This window comes from Pelophylax lessonae, assembly GCF_965119305.1.
Source record: "Pelophylax lessonae genome assembly, chromosome: 1".
Lineage (NCBI taxonomy): Eukaryota > Metazoa > Chordata > Amphibia > Anura > Ranidae > Pelophylax > Pelophylax lessonae.
Genome location: NC_138768.1, coordinates 881,178,298 through 881,196,716, shown reverse-complemented (window position 1 = coordinate 881,196,716; position 18,419 = coordinate 881,178,298). Strand labels below are relative to the sequence as shown.

Here is an 18,419-nt window from a genome sequence, read left to right as displayed (position 1 = left end):
ACACTTACATGATTGGTTTAGCATATGAACATATACGGTAGTTTTGCCGCTAGATAAAAACAAGGAATTTTGTAGAACACCCACAGAGAACGGTGGTTTTTGCAAATTAGGTCTATAAGGATATAGACCAATATAGTGCCGGAGAAGATGGAACAGGAAAGTTGTGCGCCCCAACTTTCTTTACTCCACCTTTTTTTATACCCCCCTTTTTTTGACTGGGAGAAATCCACTGACCACCACTGATTTGTTTCAGTATTTAGGGAAAGGAAGCTGCGCTAAGTGACACAAACATATAACAAGAGTCCAAAAAGTTCCAATGTTTGTTGTGAAATTGTTTGATTCAAAGTCCAATAAGGTAAGAATTCAGCCGAATTACCGACCGTACAAAAAATAAATATATAGATTTACTGCTTACCAGAAGTAGCAGTAAAGTGTGCCTTGAATAAGGATTGACCAAGCCAGATGAAGAATTCCTCCCCAGCGATGGCCGTCCCAGGATCACGATATATTGAGTGAGTGAATAAAAAACAAATAAAACATAGCGTGATACTGTAATAGTTCAGGTGAGTCACTCCCGAATGTGCCAAATTGGAAAAAAAAGGGAAGGTGCTAATACAACCCACCACCAACACAGGCTGCTTACCAGATGTTGATATATATTAGCCAATACAAGTATATTAAAAGATGATAGAAGCTATGAATGCACCACCACCTTAATAGTGTAATTACCAGATAGTTGTTATATGAAGACAGATCAAAAATTAGCTCAAAGAGGGTCTTAAGGGTAAGCCACCACCTAGATCCAAATGCAATTACCAGACAATGAAAATGGATGTGCATATAGAGTGACTTCCAATGTGCTGAGGACCCGCTAGGAGGCACCACCAAAACAATCTGCTTACCAGAGAACGGACAAGTGAATGCCAAATCTCAATTCCAGATGTCCCCTGGGAATAACGAAATCTCACATACACTAACGGTCCCTGGTGGTAGAGGCCGACCCGCAAAGATGGCTCCAACAGTCATATAAAAGCAATGATGGAGATATCCATAGTGTAAACTGGTTTATTTAAAAGTAGACAATAAAGTATTGCACTTACATATAATGCTAAAATCTGCGCTGAATCGGAGCTGCCGGCCGGACAGTTCCAAACACCCGCCTGAGCGTCTCAACGAGGTGAGGTCAGCACGCCGCAAGTATTTGGTGCTCAGTTAGGATCCAAGGCGTGTTTACAATTCTGTCATTGGCCAAACAAAGTGAATATACCTTGCAGGACTCAGTTTTGGTTGATCCCTATGAGATCCCTGTTTGGTTTATTTGTTACTTCCTTTTTTCTCTTCATGTTTTTTTGCCTTTTTGAAATGGGTTTTTTATATAAACACTCAACTTTTCTGTGCACATATTATACAAATATGACAGGACAGATGGTCACTCTGCGATCGCCGCTGCAGAGGGAGAAAGTCAGGCGGCTAATGTAAACAAGCCGCCTGTCATTCTCCCCTGTGTAGGAATAGTGATTTTACGGTTCTACTATGTAGGACCGTTGATCATTGTTCCTACAGCTCAAGCCACAGCCAATCACAGTTAGAATCACGCCCCTAGGGACACACACAGCCCCTCCCTCTGAAAAAAAGTTAACCGCTTCACTACCAGTGTAATTTTACAGTAACAGTGCATATGTATAGCACTGATTACTGTAGAAATGTCACTGGTACCCCCAAAAGTGTCAAAAATGTCAGTCAAGGGTCCGATCTGTCCGCCGCAATGTCGCAGTCCCGCAAAAAAATTGCAGATCGCCACCATTACACGTTTAAAAAAAAACAAAAATGACAGAAATCTTTCCCTTAGTTAGTAGGAGGAGAGCATATTTAAAAGAAGAAAAACTACCACAAGAGGACACAGTTTTAAATTAGAGGGGCAAAGGTTTAAAAGTAATATGAGAAAGTATTACTTTACTGAGAGAGTAGTGGATGCATGGAATAACCTTCCTGCAGAAGTGGTAGCTGCAAATACAGTGAAGGAGTTTAAGCATGCATGGGATAGGCATAAGGCTATCCTTCATATAAGATAGGGCCAAGGACTATTCATAGGATTCAGATATATTGAGCAGACTAGATGGGCCAAATGGTTCTTATCTGCCGACACATTCTATGTTTCTATGTTTCTAGTAAACGCAATAACTTTTGCGCAAAATCAAAATACAGTTATTGCGTTTTTTTTTTTACCAAAAATATGTAGCAGAAAACAAATTGGCCTAAAATGGTAAAAAATGTTGATTTTTACATTTTTTGGGGGGGGGGGGGGGGAATTTCATATAAAAAAATTTGAAAAATATTGCTATTTTTTAAAATTTACGCTCTTTTTTTGTTTATAGCGCAAAAAGTAAAAATCGCACAGGTGATCAAATACCACCAAAAGAAAGCTCTGTTTGTGGGAAAAAAAGGACGTAAATTTCGTTTGGGTACGGCGTTGCACGACCGCGCAATTGTCAGTTAAAGTCGCACAGTGCCGAATCGCAAAAAGTGGCCTGGACGTAAGACAGCAAAATCCTCCGGTGGTAAAGTGGTTAAAGAACAGTTGCACGGCTGTCGATGCTGTACCCAAATAAAATTGATGTCCTCTTTTCCCACAAATAGAGCTTTCTTTTGGTGGTATTTGATCACCTGTGTGAAAAAAAGAGCGACAATTCTGAAAAAAAAAAAAAAACACAATATTTTTCACTTTCTGCTATATAACATTCTCAATAAAAAAAAAATTAAAAATCTAAATTTTTTCATCATTTTAGGCCAATTTGTATTCTGCTACATATTTTTGGTTAAAAAAAATCCCAATAAGCACATTTTGATTGGTTTGCGTAAAGGTTATTGCATCTACAACCTAGGGAAAAGATTTATGTAATTTTTATTTTGTTTTTTACTAGTAATGGCAGCGATCAGCAACTTTTTGCGGGACTGCCACATTACGGCGGACAGATCAGACCCCTAACTGACATTTTTGACACTTTTGGGGGGACCAGTGACATCACTACAGTAATCCGTGCTAAAAAAATATGCACTCTCACTGTACTAATGACACTGGCAGGGAAGGGGGTTAACCCAGGGGCAATCAAAGGGTTAAGTGTGAGCCTAGGGGGTGTTTTCTAACTGTGGGGGGATGGGGTTGTGAAATCAATACAGAGACCTGTGTTCCTAAATAGGAGGAACACAGGAGTTATTTGTTCATTTCAGAGAGAACAACGGTCTGCTGTGTTTACAACAGCAGACCGTCGCTCTCTCTTCACAGGGAGTGATCACAGGTAACAGCGGACATTGCAGCCGCCATCTCCGTGCATTGGCCTCCCCACTGGTGAGTGGGCATGCGCACCCCCCAGGATTGCTCCTGTGAACCGCTGCACAGGTACAACGATTCGCAGGAACCTGCTGACCTGCCGCCATATATAGGCGGCGGCTGGTCAGCAAGTGGTTAATGAGAAATTTCTCACACATTCCATATATATGTGGTATATGTGGCATTACACCCCAAAACACATTCTGCTGCTTCTCCTGAGCTTGGGGATACCACATATGTGAGACTTTTTGGGAACCTAGCAGTGTACAGGAGCCAAAAACCAATGACTACCTTCAAGTTTTCAAAGAGTGTAATTACCTAATTTATTTTCCTCACTACCTATCACAGTTTTGGAGGTCTTAAAATGCAAGGACAATTCAGACACCCCACAAATGACCCCTTTATGGAAAGAAGACACTCCGAAATACTTGCTGAGAGGCATATTGAGTCCATGGAAGATGTTTATTTTTTTGTTACAAGTTTTTGGAAAATTAATTAATTTAACACAAAGTTGTCACTTTATTGAGATATTTCCTGCACGTGCCATGTGTATACATTCTGCTACTTCTCCTGAGTATGAGGAGACTTTTTGGGAGCTTAGCAAGGTACATGGGCCCAAAATCCAATTACCACCTTCAAGTTTTCAAAGGGTTTAATTTCCGCATTTCATTTCCTGGCTACTTGTTCCAGTTTTGGTTATCAATGATAAATACTGTACGCTGACACTGGCTGGGTGAAATGGAGGATCAAAGGGTTAATGGAAGGCAATCAAGGGGTAAATGTGCCTAAAAGGTGTGCACAAGTGTAAATGTGCTGCTTCAACTCACTGTGATCCTACTTCCTACTCTTCCTGAAGTGAAAATGGCCAAGGAAAAGGCGCTTCCCTGCCTATGATGCCATCAGACAATCGCGAATGCACAGCCAATGTGACTAGGGAAGATGGCCACTATGCAGCCATGAGAAGGCTTTGAGCACATCAAAGAAATGTGGCAAGGGCTGTGTGCCCCCTCTCTAGCCAGAGTCACAATAGCAGGCCACACACATGGAACACAGGCTGCTTATAGCACACTCCTCCTAGAGGGGGAAAGAGGAAGGGCACACATATTCAGCTGGAGAACAAGAACTAACCTTCATCCATCATGGCAAGAAATGTCTAGGTAGACCTCCAGGGAGCTCAATCCCTCTTTCTTGGGGTCCCTTACCCTGGACCTGTACAATACCTCACTGGAAACACCTTGGTCAGTCAGTACTGCATAGGGTTCCAAATATAAAGGGTCCAACACCCAATGGTCACATTACAGGCAATCCTCACATGTCTGTTCCAGTCTCATTGTAGTGGAGCCTGGACACCATCCATCTCAGCATACCAGCTGCAGGAATGGACCTGGATAGAACCAAGTTCCTGAACCCTGCTGGAACCATGGAGAATCTGTTAGGATTATGCAGACAGATGCACGTCAGTGACTATCACCTTCAGGCACTGGCAAAAGAACTGAGGATCTTCCTGAGTAGGAGAAATGATATAGGGAACTTCTTCTTCTGTTTCTTTTACCAGTGTCCATTCACCTATAGGTGGCACATAACCCAGGTAGTCATGATTTTTAGCCTTCTCTGTGTCCTGTGATGTACAAAAAAGAAAAGCTGTTTCCTACTAAAAGAAAGGGAGAAAAAAATAACGTTGAAATATAATCTCGAAGGGGAGGTTTGGGGGTACATTGGATATGGTACTTGGACATACACTTCGGGGGTCTATGTTTAAAAACATTTCCTATGTGGATGTGAAAAACATTCACACAAGAAGGGCAACATTTGCCATACCTTCTCTATTATGTGTGATTCCTCTATCGCCAGCACCACCTAGTGGCCTTAATGTGTGGGGTTTTTTTCCCCAGAAATACCCCTAGCAGGAAAAATAAATGTATTGTGGCCACTAGATGGCACATAATACAGGAAGTATAGCAATGTTTGCCCTGATCTTTGTTCTAGCCACACAGCGAAAATCTTATACATAGACCCCTTATCCATAGACCCCCTGCATGGACAGCAACCATGGTCCCTCTAAAATAAAAAACTATACATACCTTTTTTTTATTGTCTAATCATTACAGTGTATTTTATTTAAGTCCCGGTTCACACTACCGCGACTTGTCAGGCGTCTTGGCCGCCTGACAAGTCGTGGTCCATTCAGTGCTACGGGAACCATTCTAATAGACTTAGAAAATAGTTCCTGTACTACTTCGGGGCGACCTCGGAGCGACTTGCATTGACTTTAATTATGTGAAGTCCGTGCAAGTCGCGCCGAAGTCGCGGTGCACGTGACTTCACAGGTTGCCCCCGAAGTCGGATAGCCTTAGTGTGAACCGACTGTTAATTAGGGATGATCGAACTTTTCAAAAGTTTGGTTCGGCCAGAACATCCGAACTCCCCGAAAGTTCGGCCCGGATTTCAGAACCCCATTGAAATCAATGGGACCCGAACTTCGGTAATCAAAAAACACCATTTTGAAGCCCTAAAACCCAATAAATGCCCCTAAAAAGTGCCTAGGGTTCTGGGTCATGCCCCAGGGACTATTAATCACACAAAAAAAAAGTTCTTAAAAATTGTCATTTTTGATAGAGAGCCAAATATTGAAAAAAATTTTTTAAAAAATGAGATTTTTCTAAAAAGTGTACCTGTGAAGTTTCAGCTCTGTAGCATGTCCAGAACCATAAAAAAAAGATTGTTTGTATTATGTCACTTATAGAACAGGGACATGGCTTCGCTATTTTCACACCTATATATATGTAAGTGTAAAAATACATACAAGTATGTGTGTATATATACCACTATACACAAGTTCAGATGTTTTGCCTGCCTCCAAAAACCCCAAAAAAATGCCTGCAACAACACACCTGGGCGTTTTTTTTTTTTGTTTTTTTTTTTTGTTTTTTTTTTTGGCGCTAGCGTTTTTTTGGGCATTTTTTTGGGTTCTTTGGAGGCAGGCAAAACATCTGAACTTCTGTATAGGGGTATATATGTACACACACCCTTATATGTATTTTACACTTACACATATATAGGTGTTATAGGAGCGGAGCCATATGCCTGTTATTTATTTAATTAGTGCAAGTATAGTGTCCTGCTCCTTTCACACCTATATATGTGCAGCTGTATATATACATACATGGGTGTGTGTATATATATACCCCCTATACACATGTTCAGATGTCATGCCTGACTCCAAACATGTCCTCAAAAAATCCCTATCAACGCCTGCAACCAAAAAGCAAGCTGACCGGTGAGAAGCCATATTAGTGCACTGAATGTGACTTAAGAGAAACTATCTTTTCTCTATAGCGGTCACCCTGACATGGAAGGGTTTGGTCACCCTGCCATAGCAGTCACTGTCAGTTCACCCTACACTACATTACTGTCACCCTGGCACTTAACACTTTCCCTACAGAAACAAAATTTTTGCATCTAACTAAAGTGTAAAGGAGCACTCTAACTACACTAGATATCGCTTTCCTGACACTAATAAATGCTAAATGACACTTTTGAAGCCAATTTAACAGAACTGCTTCCACTTTCTTCCATGTCCCTGTATTACAATGCTAGGAATTTGCCGGGGCTATCTTATATACTGGGGGGCATATTCACTAATGATTGGTCTAGAGACCCCCTAGTCACTCCAATCACATCCCTAGCATTCTCCTGCCCCCTCAATTGGCTTTTACTAATGGTTCTGGTCCAATCACAGGCTTTTAAAACCCATTTCCTGTCCCATTGCATTTTGGTCGGTTCTGGTTGCCGAATTCCGAACTTTTTCAGTAAAAAGTTCTAAATTCGGCCGAACCTCGAACAGCCAATGTTCGGGTCGAACCGATGGTCGACCCGAACCGTTCGATCATCCCTACTGTTAATGTCTTTGTATAAGATTAGGTTGTAAATATTTGTATAGATATGTGTATTACCCCATTATATTTTACTAATATCTATTTTATTTTTATTTACTGACTTCTGGAAGATTTGGCCCCTATCAGAGATCCTAGCCCAATGACCATCATTTCATCCAGTCATTGTCGGAGGATATTTTGTGATAATAACCAGAGACATCCAAAGTCCAATCTTACCAGAATCTGCCCAATGTGGTGTCATTTCTGGAGATCTTTTGGATGTGAGTCAGTCTCATCTACATTGATTGGAGGGTCTGGACAGTAGTAATAGAACAACAGCCACTGAATGTGCCAATAAAATGGAATCCATTGCCGGCCATCTATCAGAGTCATTGTTACACGGCTATTACACATTTTTAACAAAATTTTATGAACTATTTAATAAACATATAATACAAAAAAGAAAGTAGCGACAGCACTGGGAAATAATATTCTGGTTCGATCGGTGGAAGCTTTAGCGCTAAAGCAGATAATTATACAACATCTGAAATGTGTCCCAAATAATGATCATATCTTCTGAGCCTCTTCATATTGTGAGATAACTGCTGGCCTGGGGGTAGGAGTTGGGTTGGAGGTTGGAGTTGCTTTGGGGGCAGGAGTTGGGTTGGAGGTTGGAGTTGGGTTGGAGTTGGGTTGGGGGTTGGAGGAGGCTGTATTGTCCTTCTGCCAGATGCTCATCCTGGGACCCCGACTGCTGCTCATGAGAAGAGGGTCCAGAAGGGGCATACAGTGGATTCTGGAGGACCTCAGCTGGACCCTAAAAGAAAAGATTGACAGTGTCACCTGGTATATTTCTCTGTCATTAGTGTCAGTGGAATAAAATAAGCTCCTTCATTGTTTTTTAAAAGAATGAAATAAGACCCAACTCAGTGGAAGAAAAATAAGTGCCATCGATGATGTCAGTGGGAGTAAAATAAGCCCCGTCACTCGTGTCAGTGGGATAAAATATGTCCCATCATTGGTGTCAGTGGCTTAACCACTTAACCCCCGGGAGATTTTACCCCCTTCCTGACCAGGGCCTATTTTGCGATTCGGCACTGCGTGACTTTAATGGACAATTGCGCGGTCGTGCGACGCTGTACCTAAACAAATTTGACGTCCTTTTTTTCCCACAAACAGAGCTTTCTTTTGGTGGTATTTGATCACCTGTGCGATTTTTTGATCATGCGCTATAAACAAAAAAAGAGCATCAATTTTGCAAAAATAACAATATTTTTCACATTTTTTTATATGAAATTCCCCCCAAAAAAATATAAAAATCAAAATTTTTTTTAACATTTTAGGCCAATTTTTTTTTTACCACATGTTTGGTAAAAAAAATCGCAAAAAGCGTATTTTGATTGGTTTGCGCAAAAGTTATTGCGTTTACTAACAAAGGGAAAGATTTTGGTCATTTTTGTTGTTTTTTTTTTTTAACGCGTAATGGCGGCGATCTGCTATTTTTTTTGCGGGACTGCGGCATTGCGGCGGACATATCGGACCCCTGACTGACATTTTTGGCACTTTTGGGGTTACCAGTGACATTACTACACTAATCAGTGCTATACATTTGCACTGTTACTGTAAAAATGACACTGGCAGTGAAGGGGTTAACTTTTTTTGAGAGGGAGGGGTTAAGTGTGTCCCTAGGGGCGTGCTTCTTACTGTGATTGGCTGTGGCTTGATGTGTAAGAACAGAGATCAACGGTCCTACATAGTAGAGCCGTATGATCACCATTCCTATACAGGGGAGAATGACAGGCGGCTTTGTTTACATTAGCCGCTTGCCTTTTTATCGATGTAACGGAGGATCGCGAGTGCCTGGTGGACATCGGGTCTGCCAGGCACATGCGCAGGAGAGTCCATGTCGGCGCGGGAGCGTGCCTCCGGCGGCGCGCGCTCGCCCCCTAGAGCCTCACAGGCTAGTGACGTAGCCCTACGTCGCTTTGCCTGTGAGGGGCTGACTGCCGACGTAAAAAGTCGTGCGGCGGTCGGCAAGTGGTTAAAAAAGACCCCCTGTTGTTGGTGTCAGTGGGATAAAAAATATTTGCCATTGCTGATGTCAGTGGAATAAAATAAGTCCCATCATTGTTCTCAGTTGGAGTAAAATAAGCCCCATTGTTGTTGTCAGTGGGATAAAAAAAGTCCCAACATTGATGTCAGTGAGATTAAAATAAGTCCTATCATTGGTGTCTGGGGGAGTGTAAAAAGTCTCATCGTCAAAAAAAAAAAAAAGTCCCATAGGTGTACATAGGAGTTAACTAAGCACCATCGTTGGTGTCCATGGGATAAAATAAATCCCATCATTGGTGTCAGTAAAAAAAATCTCATCCCATTGATATTAGTAGCAAAAAATAAATCCCATCATTGGTTTCAGTGGGATACAATAATCCACATTGTTGGTGTCATTAGGATAAAATAGGTCCCGTCATTGGTGCCAGAACAAGAAAAATCATTGGTTTTCAATTGTTATGTGCCGTTGAGGAAAACTATACTGTGACTTGTAGGGGAGGAGAGAATTCCACCTGTAATCCTGGGTTCTAGAACAGAGAGTGTTCCATCACTTAGCACCCCTCTACTATTCTGCAAAGTCTGAGATTTTCTGGATCCGGCATTACAGCCTGTGGAACATGGACACTACTGGGCAAAATCCCAGGACTGTCCTGAAGGATCTGGGAAGCTTAGTAACTGTAACTTGGCCTTGCCCATCATATATCAGATGCACATACTGTATATCCCTGCAGAGATATGTTTCAATAACTAATGTGAATCTCTCTTGATTCCACGGGGATGTGATCAGGAGTTGGATCTCACCTCTTGAGTAGCCGGTATCTCCTGGTAGATGTGGGAAGGTCTGTGTGGTACAGGGGGTAATTCACTGTTTTTCACATCAATGTCACTGATGGATCCCATCTTCTTCCCCAGCTGTGAATTGTTTGACAGCAAAAAAGGTTTAAATAGGCAAACTTTTCCTCCAGATCGGAAAACACAGATTGGGGTGATCGTATAGTAACAGTAATAATATGGAAAGAGAAACCACAGACACTGGTAAGACAGACTTCATGTGAGAGAAACCCCTGTGAATAGGGGATGAAGACTGGAGGAATGGGGGATGGGGGGAGGGGTCTGATTGTGGGAACTGGGAGAAGAAACTGCAGAAACAGGGGCAAGAGACTACAGGAACTGGGAGGAGAGACATGAGGAACTGGGGGAAGAGACTACAGGAACTGAGAGGAGAGAATACGGGAATAGAGGGAAGAGACTACGGGAACTGAGAGGAGAGACTACAGGAACTGGGGGGAGAGACTACAGAAACTGGGGGAAGAGACTACACAAACTGGGGGAAGAGACTACACAAACTGGGGGAAGAGACTACACAAACTGGGGGAAGAGACTACCGAAACTGGGGGAAGAGACTACCAAAACTGGGAGGAGAGACTGCAGGAACTAGGGGAAAAAACTACAGGAACTGGGAGGAGAAACTGCAGGCACTGGGGAGAGAGACAATAGGTAATGTCGGAGAAACTGCAGGAAATCAGATGACAGATTGCAATAACTGGGAGGAGAGACTGTAGCAAATGGTGCAGAGACTACAGGAACTGGGAGGAGAAACTACGGGAACTGGAGAGAGAGACAACGGGAACTGGGGAGAGGGACAATGGGAACTGGGGAGAGAGACAACGAGAACTGGGGAGAGAGGCAACGGGAACTGCGTACAGAGGCAATGGGAACTGGGGAGAGAGGCAACGGGAACTGGGGAGAGAGGCAACGGGAACTGGAGAGAGAGACAACGAGAACTGGGGAGAGAGGCAACGGGAGCTGGGGAGAGAGGCAACAGGAGCTGGGGAGAGAGACAATTGGAGCTGGGGAGAGAGACAACAGGAGCTGGGGAGAGAGACAACAGGAGCTGGGGAGAGAGACAACAGGAATTGGGGGTGGGGACTGCAAGAACTGGGGGAAGAGCCTGAAAGAACTCAGAGGAGAGATAGCAAGAACTGGGGAGTGAAACTGTAAAAACTGGGAGTTGAAACTGTACGAACTGGAAAAAGAGACTGTATGAACTGGGTAAGAGACTATATGAGCTGGGAGGAGAAACTGCAGGAACTGGGGAGAGAGACAACAGGAACAGGGGGAAGAGACTACAGAAGTTGGGTGGAGAGAGTGTAGGAACTGGGGGAAGATATTACAGGAATTGGGAGGAGAAACTGCAGGAACTGGGAAGAGAGACAACAGGAGCTGGGGGAGAGACAACATGAATTAGGGGGAGAAACTGCAGGAACTCAGAGGAGAGACTGTAAGAACTGGGGGAAGAGACTACAGGAACTGAAAGAAGAAACTGCAGAAACTGGAAAGAGAAACACAGGAGCAGGGGGGAAAACGCTACAGGAACTGGGAGGAGATATTGCAAGAACAGGGGGGTTGTAGGAACTGGGAGAAGAGACTGGGGGAGAAACTGCAGGAAGTGGAAAAAGAAACTGCAGGCAACAACTTGAAAGAAAGACTATGAGAACTGTTCAAAAAGACTGTGGGAACTGGTGGAAAGACTGTAGAAACTGGAAGGAGAGACTCTATGAACTGGCAGGAGATACTGCAGGAAATAGGATGATTGATTGCAGGATCTGAGATGGGAGACTGAAGGATCTCAGGGAAAAGCATGCAGGAACTGGAAGAAGAGACTACAAGAACTGTGGGAGAAAGTGCATAAATTAGGGAAGGGGGTAGAGACTGCAGGAACCCTGAGGGTTGACTGAAGGAACAGGTAGGAGAGACTGCAAGAAAAGAGAGGATAGACTGCAGGAACTAATATCTTTATTTAATCCATCAAACCATAAAAATGAATTAATTCCTAAAATTGTCATTATGACTAAGGCATATATAGGAGGCTGAAACGTGTCCATTTTTAGGAATTGATTTCTTATTATGGTAAGATGGACTAAATAAAAATATCAATTTTTAATGCCAAGTCGTGCTGGTGCTGGATTTCTACTCTGCTGGATTTTGGACGTTCAGTACTACATGAGCCTGGGCACAGATGTCTTGATCTAATCCTATCTATCCTCATGGGATTTTGGGGTTGTAGCACTTTTTTGTTTTAAAATGCAGGAACTGGGGGAAGGGAGACTGCTGGAACTAGTGGGAGAGACTGAAGAAATAGGGGGAAAAAACTAGGGAAACTCTGATGAGAGACTGTGGAAACTGGGAGAAAATACTGCAGGAACTGTGGGGAAAAACACTAGGATAGACTGGAAACACTGGGTGGAAAGACTGCAGGAAACGGGGAGAGATGTTTCAGGTCTTGGGAAGACAGACTGTGGGAAATGGAAAGTGATTGGAGGGGGAGAGAGCTGGCAAAGATGTGTCCACTGGTGAGAAAATAACAGTATGAATCCAGTGCAACAAAATATGTTGAGCAAACCTTCACTATCATTTAATAATAAAGTCCAAAATAATGATGAATCTTCCACCAAATTATCCACGTGTAACACCAAATTATCCACGTTTACCAATATCTCCATCTGAAGCCTACTGATGAAGCCTGTTGAATAAGCGTAAAGCGTATGGGAGTGAAGCTCGGTGAGTCGGTGGCCATTTTGATGTCAGCAGTGGAGGTGGTGAGACAGAGAGCTGCCTATGTTTGATATATGCTGTACATAGCACTGTGCGTGCACTGACTTGTGAGTGTCATTGAATAAATGTTTTTTATTGCACGGAAAGCACTATTGGTCCCTGTTCCCCTTTCATTAATTAAATAATGCTTCCTAAGAGAATGGAGGATCAGTGGAACAGTAGGAGCAATCTGTGATGGAGTGAATCTGGAGCCCTTCTGCTTGCAGTCTGCAAAGGGGGCAAAAGTGCATGTGACCCTTGACTAGTGATCCAGGTCTAGTCTGCAGAGGAGCATATACTGTTCACCGGAGGTGTATGCATGAGTAGCACAGGTGATCAGTTATAGAAGATATTGGTGCACGGAGATATTGGTACACATGGATAATTTAGTGGATGGTTCATCATTGTTTTGGACTTTATTATTAATTTATAGTGAAGGTTTGTGGGTTGCACAGGATCATTTGTTGCATTCTTTATTGAGGGGTGGAGTGAAACCACTTTATGGGGCACGCAGCAACCTTATGTTCAATTATTGATCAGGTGTTTTTTATTTATGTTCATATGTTTGATGATTTTGGGGTGTAAGGGGTAATCATGTAGTAAAAACTTAGTGACTTACGTTTTGTTCATACAGTATTAATCTAGTGCCCCGGGATAGCAGTACCCAGCATATTGAACTATATGTAGGGTGGTGGACAGCAGTACCCAGTATATGGGGCTATAGGGAGGGTGGTGGACAGCAGTACCTAGTATATTGAACTATATGGAGGTCAGTGGACAGCAGTGCCCAGTATATGGGGCTAAAGGGAGGGTGGTGGACAGCAGTACCCAGTATTAGGGATGATCGAACTTTTGAAAAGTTCGGTTCAACCAGAACACCCGAACTTCCCGAAAGTTCGGCCCGGATTTCAGAACCCCATTGAAATCAATGGGACCCGAACTTCGGTAATCAAAAAACACAATTTTGAAGCCCTAAAACCCAATAAATGCCCCTAAAAAGTGCCTAGGGTTCTGGGTCATGCCCCAGAGACTATTAATCACACAAAAAAAAGTTCTTAAAAATTGTCATTTTTGAAACAGAGACAATTATTGAAAAAATTATTGAGAAAAAAAAAAAAGAGATTTCTTTGGATTTAGTGTCTGGGGGGGGGGGGGTGTCTAAAAAGTGTACCTGTGAAGTTTCAGCTCTGTAGCATGTCCAGAACCAGAAAAAAAAGTATGTTTGTATTAGAATTAATATAGAACAGGGATATGGCTCCGCTATTTTCACACCCGGCTTTTTGTTGCAGGCGTTTTATTGGGCTTTTTTGAGGACATGTTTGGAGTCAGGCATGACATCAGAACTTATGTGTAGGGGTATATATACACACATACTTATATGTATTTATACACTTACACATAGTGTGATAGGAGCGGAGCCATATGGGTGTTAATTATTTCATTAGCGCAAGCATAGATTTCTGCTACTTTCACACCTATATACTGTATGTGTATATATACATACATGTGTGTGTGTATATATACCCCTACACACAAGTTCAGATGTCATGCCTGACTCCAAACATGTCCTCAAAAAAGCCCTATTAAACGCCTGCAGCAAAAAGCAGGGTGACCGGCGAGAAGCCATATCGCTGTTCTATAAGTCACCTAAGAGAAACAATATTTTCTTTATAGCGGTCACCCTGACATGGAAGGGTTTGGTCACCCTGCCATAGCAGTCAGAGTCAGTTCACCCTACACTACACTACGGTCACCCTGGCACTTAACACTTTCCCTACAGAAACTAGATTTTTGAATCTAACTAAAGTGGAAAATAGCACCCTAACTACACTAGATATCCCTTTCCTCACACTAATAATTGCTAAATGACACTTTTGAAGCAGAAGTAACAGAACTGCTTCCACTCTCTTCCATGTCCCTGTATTACAATGCTAGGAATTTGGTGGGGCTATCTTATATACTGGGGGGGCATATTCACTACTGATTGGCCTCTGGACCCCCTAGTCACTCCAATCACATTCACGTTTCCTGTCCCATTGCATTTTGGTCGGTTCTGGTTGCCGAATTCCGAACTTCTTCAAAAAGTTTGGAATTCGGCCGAACCTTCGAACAGCCAATGTTCGGGTCGAACCGATGGTCGACCCGAACCGTTCGATCATCCCTACCCAGTATATGGAGCTATTGGGAGGGTGGTGGACAGCAGTACTCAGTATATGGAGCAATAGGGAGGGTGGTGGACAGCAGTACTCAGTATATGGAGGTAAAGGGAGGGTGGTGGACAGCAGTACCCAGTATATGGGGCTATAGGGAGGGTGGTGGACAGCAGTACCCAGTATATGGAGCTATAGAGAGGGTGGTGGACAGCAGTACCCAGTATATGGAGCTATAGGAAGGGTGGTGGACAGCAGTACCCAGTATATGGGGCTATAGGGAGGGTGGTGGACAGCAGTACCCAGTATATGGAGCTATAGAGAGGGTGGTGGACAGCAGTACCCAGTATATGGAGCTATAGGAAGGGTGGTGGACAGCAGTACCCAGTATATGGAGCTATAGAGAGGGTGGTGGACAGCAGTACCCAGTATATGGAGCTATAGGAAGGGTGGTGGACAGCAGTACCCAGTATATGGGGCTATATGGAGGGTGGTGGACAGCAGTACCCAGTATATGGAGCTATAGGGAGGGTGGTGGACAGCAGTACCCAGTATATGGAGCTATAGAGAGGGTGGTGGATAGCAGTACCCAGTATATGGAGCTATAGGAAGGGTTCTTCAGCAAAAAGTTCGGAATTCGGCCGAACCTCGAACAGCCAATGTTCGGGTCGAACCGATGGTCGACCCGAACCGTTCGATCACCCCTACCCAGTATATGGAGCTATAGGGAGGGTGGTGGACAGCAGTACTCAGTATATGGAGCTATAGGGAGGGTGGTGGAAAGCAGTACTCAGTATATGGAGGTAAAGGGAGGGTGGTAGACAGCAGGACCCAGTATATGGGGCTATAGGGAGGGTGGTGGACAGCAGTACCCAGTATATGGAGCTATAGAGAGGGTGGTGGACAGCAGTACTCAGTATATGGAGCTATAGAAAGGGTGGTGGACAGCAGTACCCAGTATATGAGGTTATAGGGAGGGTGGTGGACAGCAGTACCCAGTATATGGAGCTATAGAGAGGGTGGTGGACAGCAGTACCCAGTATATGAAGCTATAGGAAGGGTGGTGGACAGCAGTATCCAGTATATGGGGTTATAGGGAGGGTGGTGGACAGCAGTACCCAGTATATGGGGCTATAGGGAGGGTGGTGGACAGCAGTACCCAGTATATGGAGCTATAGAGAGGGTGGTGGACAGCAGTACCCAGTATATGGAGCTATAGGAAGGGTGGTGGACAGCAGTATCCAGTATATGGGGTTATAGGGAGGGTGGTGGACAGCAGTACCCAGTATATGGGGCTATAGGGAGGGTGGTGGACAGCAGTACCCAGTATATGGAGCTATAGAGAGGGTGGTGGACAGCAGTACCCAGTATATGGAGCTATAGGAAGGGTGGTGGACAGCAGTACCCAGTATATGGGGCTATAGGGAGGGTGGTGGACAGCAGTACCCAGTATATGGGGCTATAGGGAGGGTGGTGGACAGCAGTACCCAGTATATGAAGCTATAGGGAGGGTGGTGACAGAAGTAAGATGGAGAGAGAGATAGTTGGGACTCAGAGGTACCCCAGGGGCAGCAGGAGATAAATGTGCTTACAAGGAGTGTTCTGAGACATGGACACTGCTCAGAGCAGGGGGTATTGCAGAATGAGGAAGGCACTAAAGAGTCAGTCTACTGTATGCTAAGAGGAGTATGATCCGAGTTGCCTGATTCATTTCAAGGGGCAGAATTTGACAATACACTACCCAAATAGCAAGCAAGTTTGAAAATGACTTGCTAAGCTATTGCTAGACTTGCCGGGCTTCACAAGTTTGTTGCACAATTGCAGCAAGTCCGAATTGCATGACTACAGATCAACTTTCTTTGCAAACATTCTGCAATTCTGCTGCAAGTTCTGGTTCTAAGTTATATGTTGTGCAATAGCTATCCCACCACAGGGAACACTGTGGCTGAATGCTGTAGACTTGCAGAGCTCTTGATGTAGACCACTTATGTCAAACATAAGGTCCAAGAACCAAATCCGGCCATACAGGCCTGGTCATGTGGCCTTTGCAGGCAGAAAATGGCAAAACTCTATTCCGCCACCTCCATCTCTCACCCTCTGTTTCCTGCAAGGTGAGACAGAGCCGCCTACACAGGGAGGTACTAGAGCCAGGCAAGGCAGGGGAGAGAGATGCGAGGAAGCGTCAGGAAAGGGGGTTGGGGTTGCACACTGTGAATTTCACCCCTAAACCCAGCACACCCCTAAACTCTGTATGTAACACACTCCTGAACCCTGCACTCTGTGCATTGCGCACTCCTGAACCCTGCACTCTGTACACAGCGCACTCCTGAGCTCTGCACTCTGTACATAACATAATCTTGAGCTCTGCACTCTATACGAAATGCAGTCCTGTACCTTGCACTCTGTACATATCATAATCATGAGCTCTGCACTCTGTACATAACACACTCCTGAACCCTGCGCTCTGTGCATAACGTACTCCTGAATCCTGCACTCTGTACACAGCGCATTTTCTGAGCTCTGCACTCTGTACATAACATAATCTTGAGCTCTGCACTCTATACGAAATGCAGTCCTGTACTCTGCACTCTGTACATATCATAATCATGAGCTCTGCACTCTGTACATAACACACTCCTGAACCCTGCGCTCTGTGCATAGTGTACTCCTGAATCCTGCACTCTGTACACAGCGCACTCCTGAGCTCTGCACTCTGTACATAACATAATCTTGAGCTCTGCACTCTATACGAAATGCAGTCCTGTACCCTGCACTCTGTACATAACACACTCCTGAACCCTGCACTCTGTGCATAGCGCACTCCTGAATCCTGCACTCTGTACACAGTGCACTCCTGAGCTCTGCACTCTGTACATAACATAATCTTGAGCTCTGCACTCTATACGAAATGCAGTCCTGTACCCTGCACTCTGTACATATCATAATCATGAGCTCTGCACTCTGTACATAACACACTCCTGAACCCTGCGCTCTGTGTATAGTGTACTCCTGAATCCTGCACTCTGTACACAGCGCACTCCTGAGCTCTGCACTCTGTACAGAACATAATCTTGAGCTCTGCACTCTATACGAAATGCAGTCCTGTACCCTGCACTCTGTACATATCGTAATCACCAGCTCTGCACTCTGTACATAACACACTCATGAACCATGCACTCTGTGCATAGCGCACTCCTGAATCCTGCACTCTGTACACAGCGCACTCCTGAGCTCTGCACTCTGTACATAACATAATCTTGAGCTCTGCACCCTATACGAAATGCAGTCCTGTACCCTGCACTCTGTACATACCATAATCATGAGCTCTGCACTCTGTACATAACACACTCCTGAACCCTGCACTCTGTGCATAGCGCACTCCTGAATCCTGCACTCTGTACACAGTGCACTCCTGAGCTC

General features: G+C 44.1%; 1 protein-coding gene across 1 annotated transcript in view; it reads right to left on the bottom strand.

Annotated features, from left to right (window-relative positions):
* LOC309550627 (uncharacterized protein) overlaps positions 1 to 18,419 on the bottom strand; it is a gene marked incomplete at its 5' end in the record, with an annotated part of 206,975 nt that overhangs the window by 158,713 nt on the left and 29,843 nt on the right. The window contains one exon of the mRNA XM_082250965.1: positions 10,057 to 10,167. Within this exon, the coding sequence (XP_082107091.1) occupies positions 10,057 to 10,167 (111 nt within the window). The remainder of the gene's footprint in view (positions 1 to 10,056; positions 10,168 to 18,419) is intronic.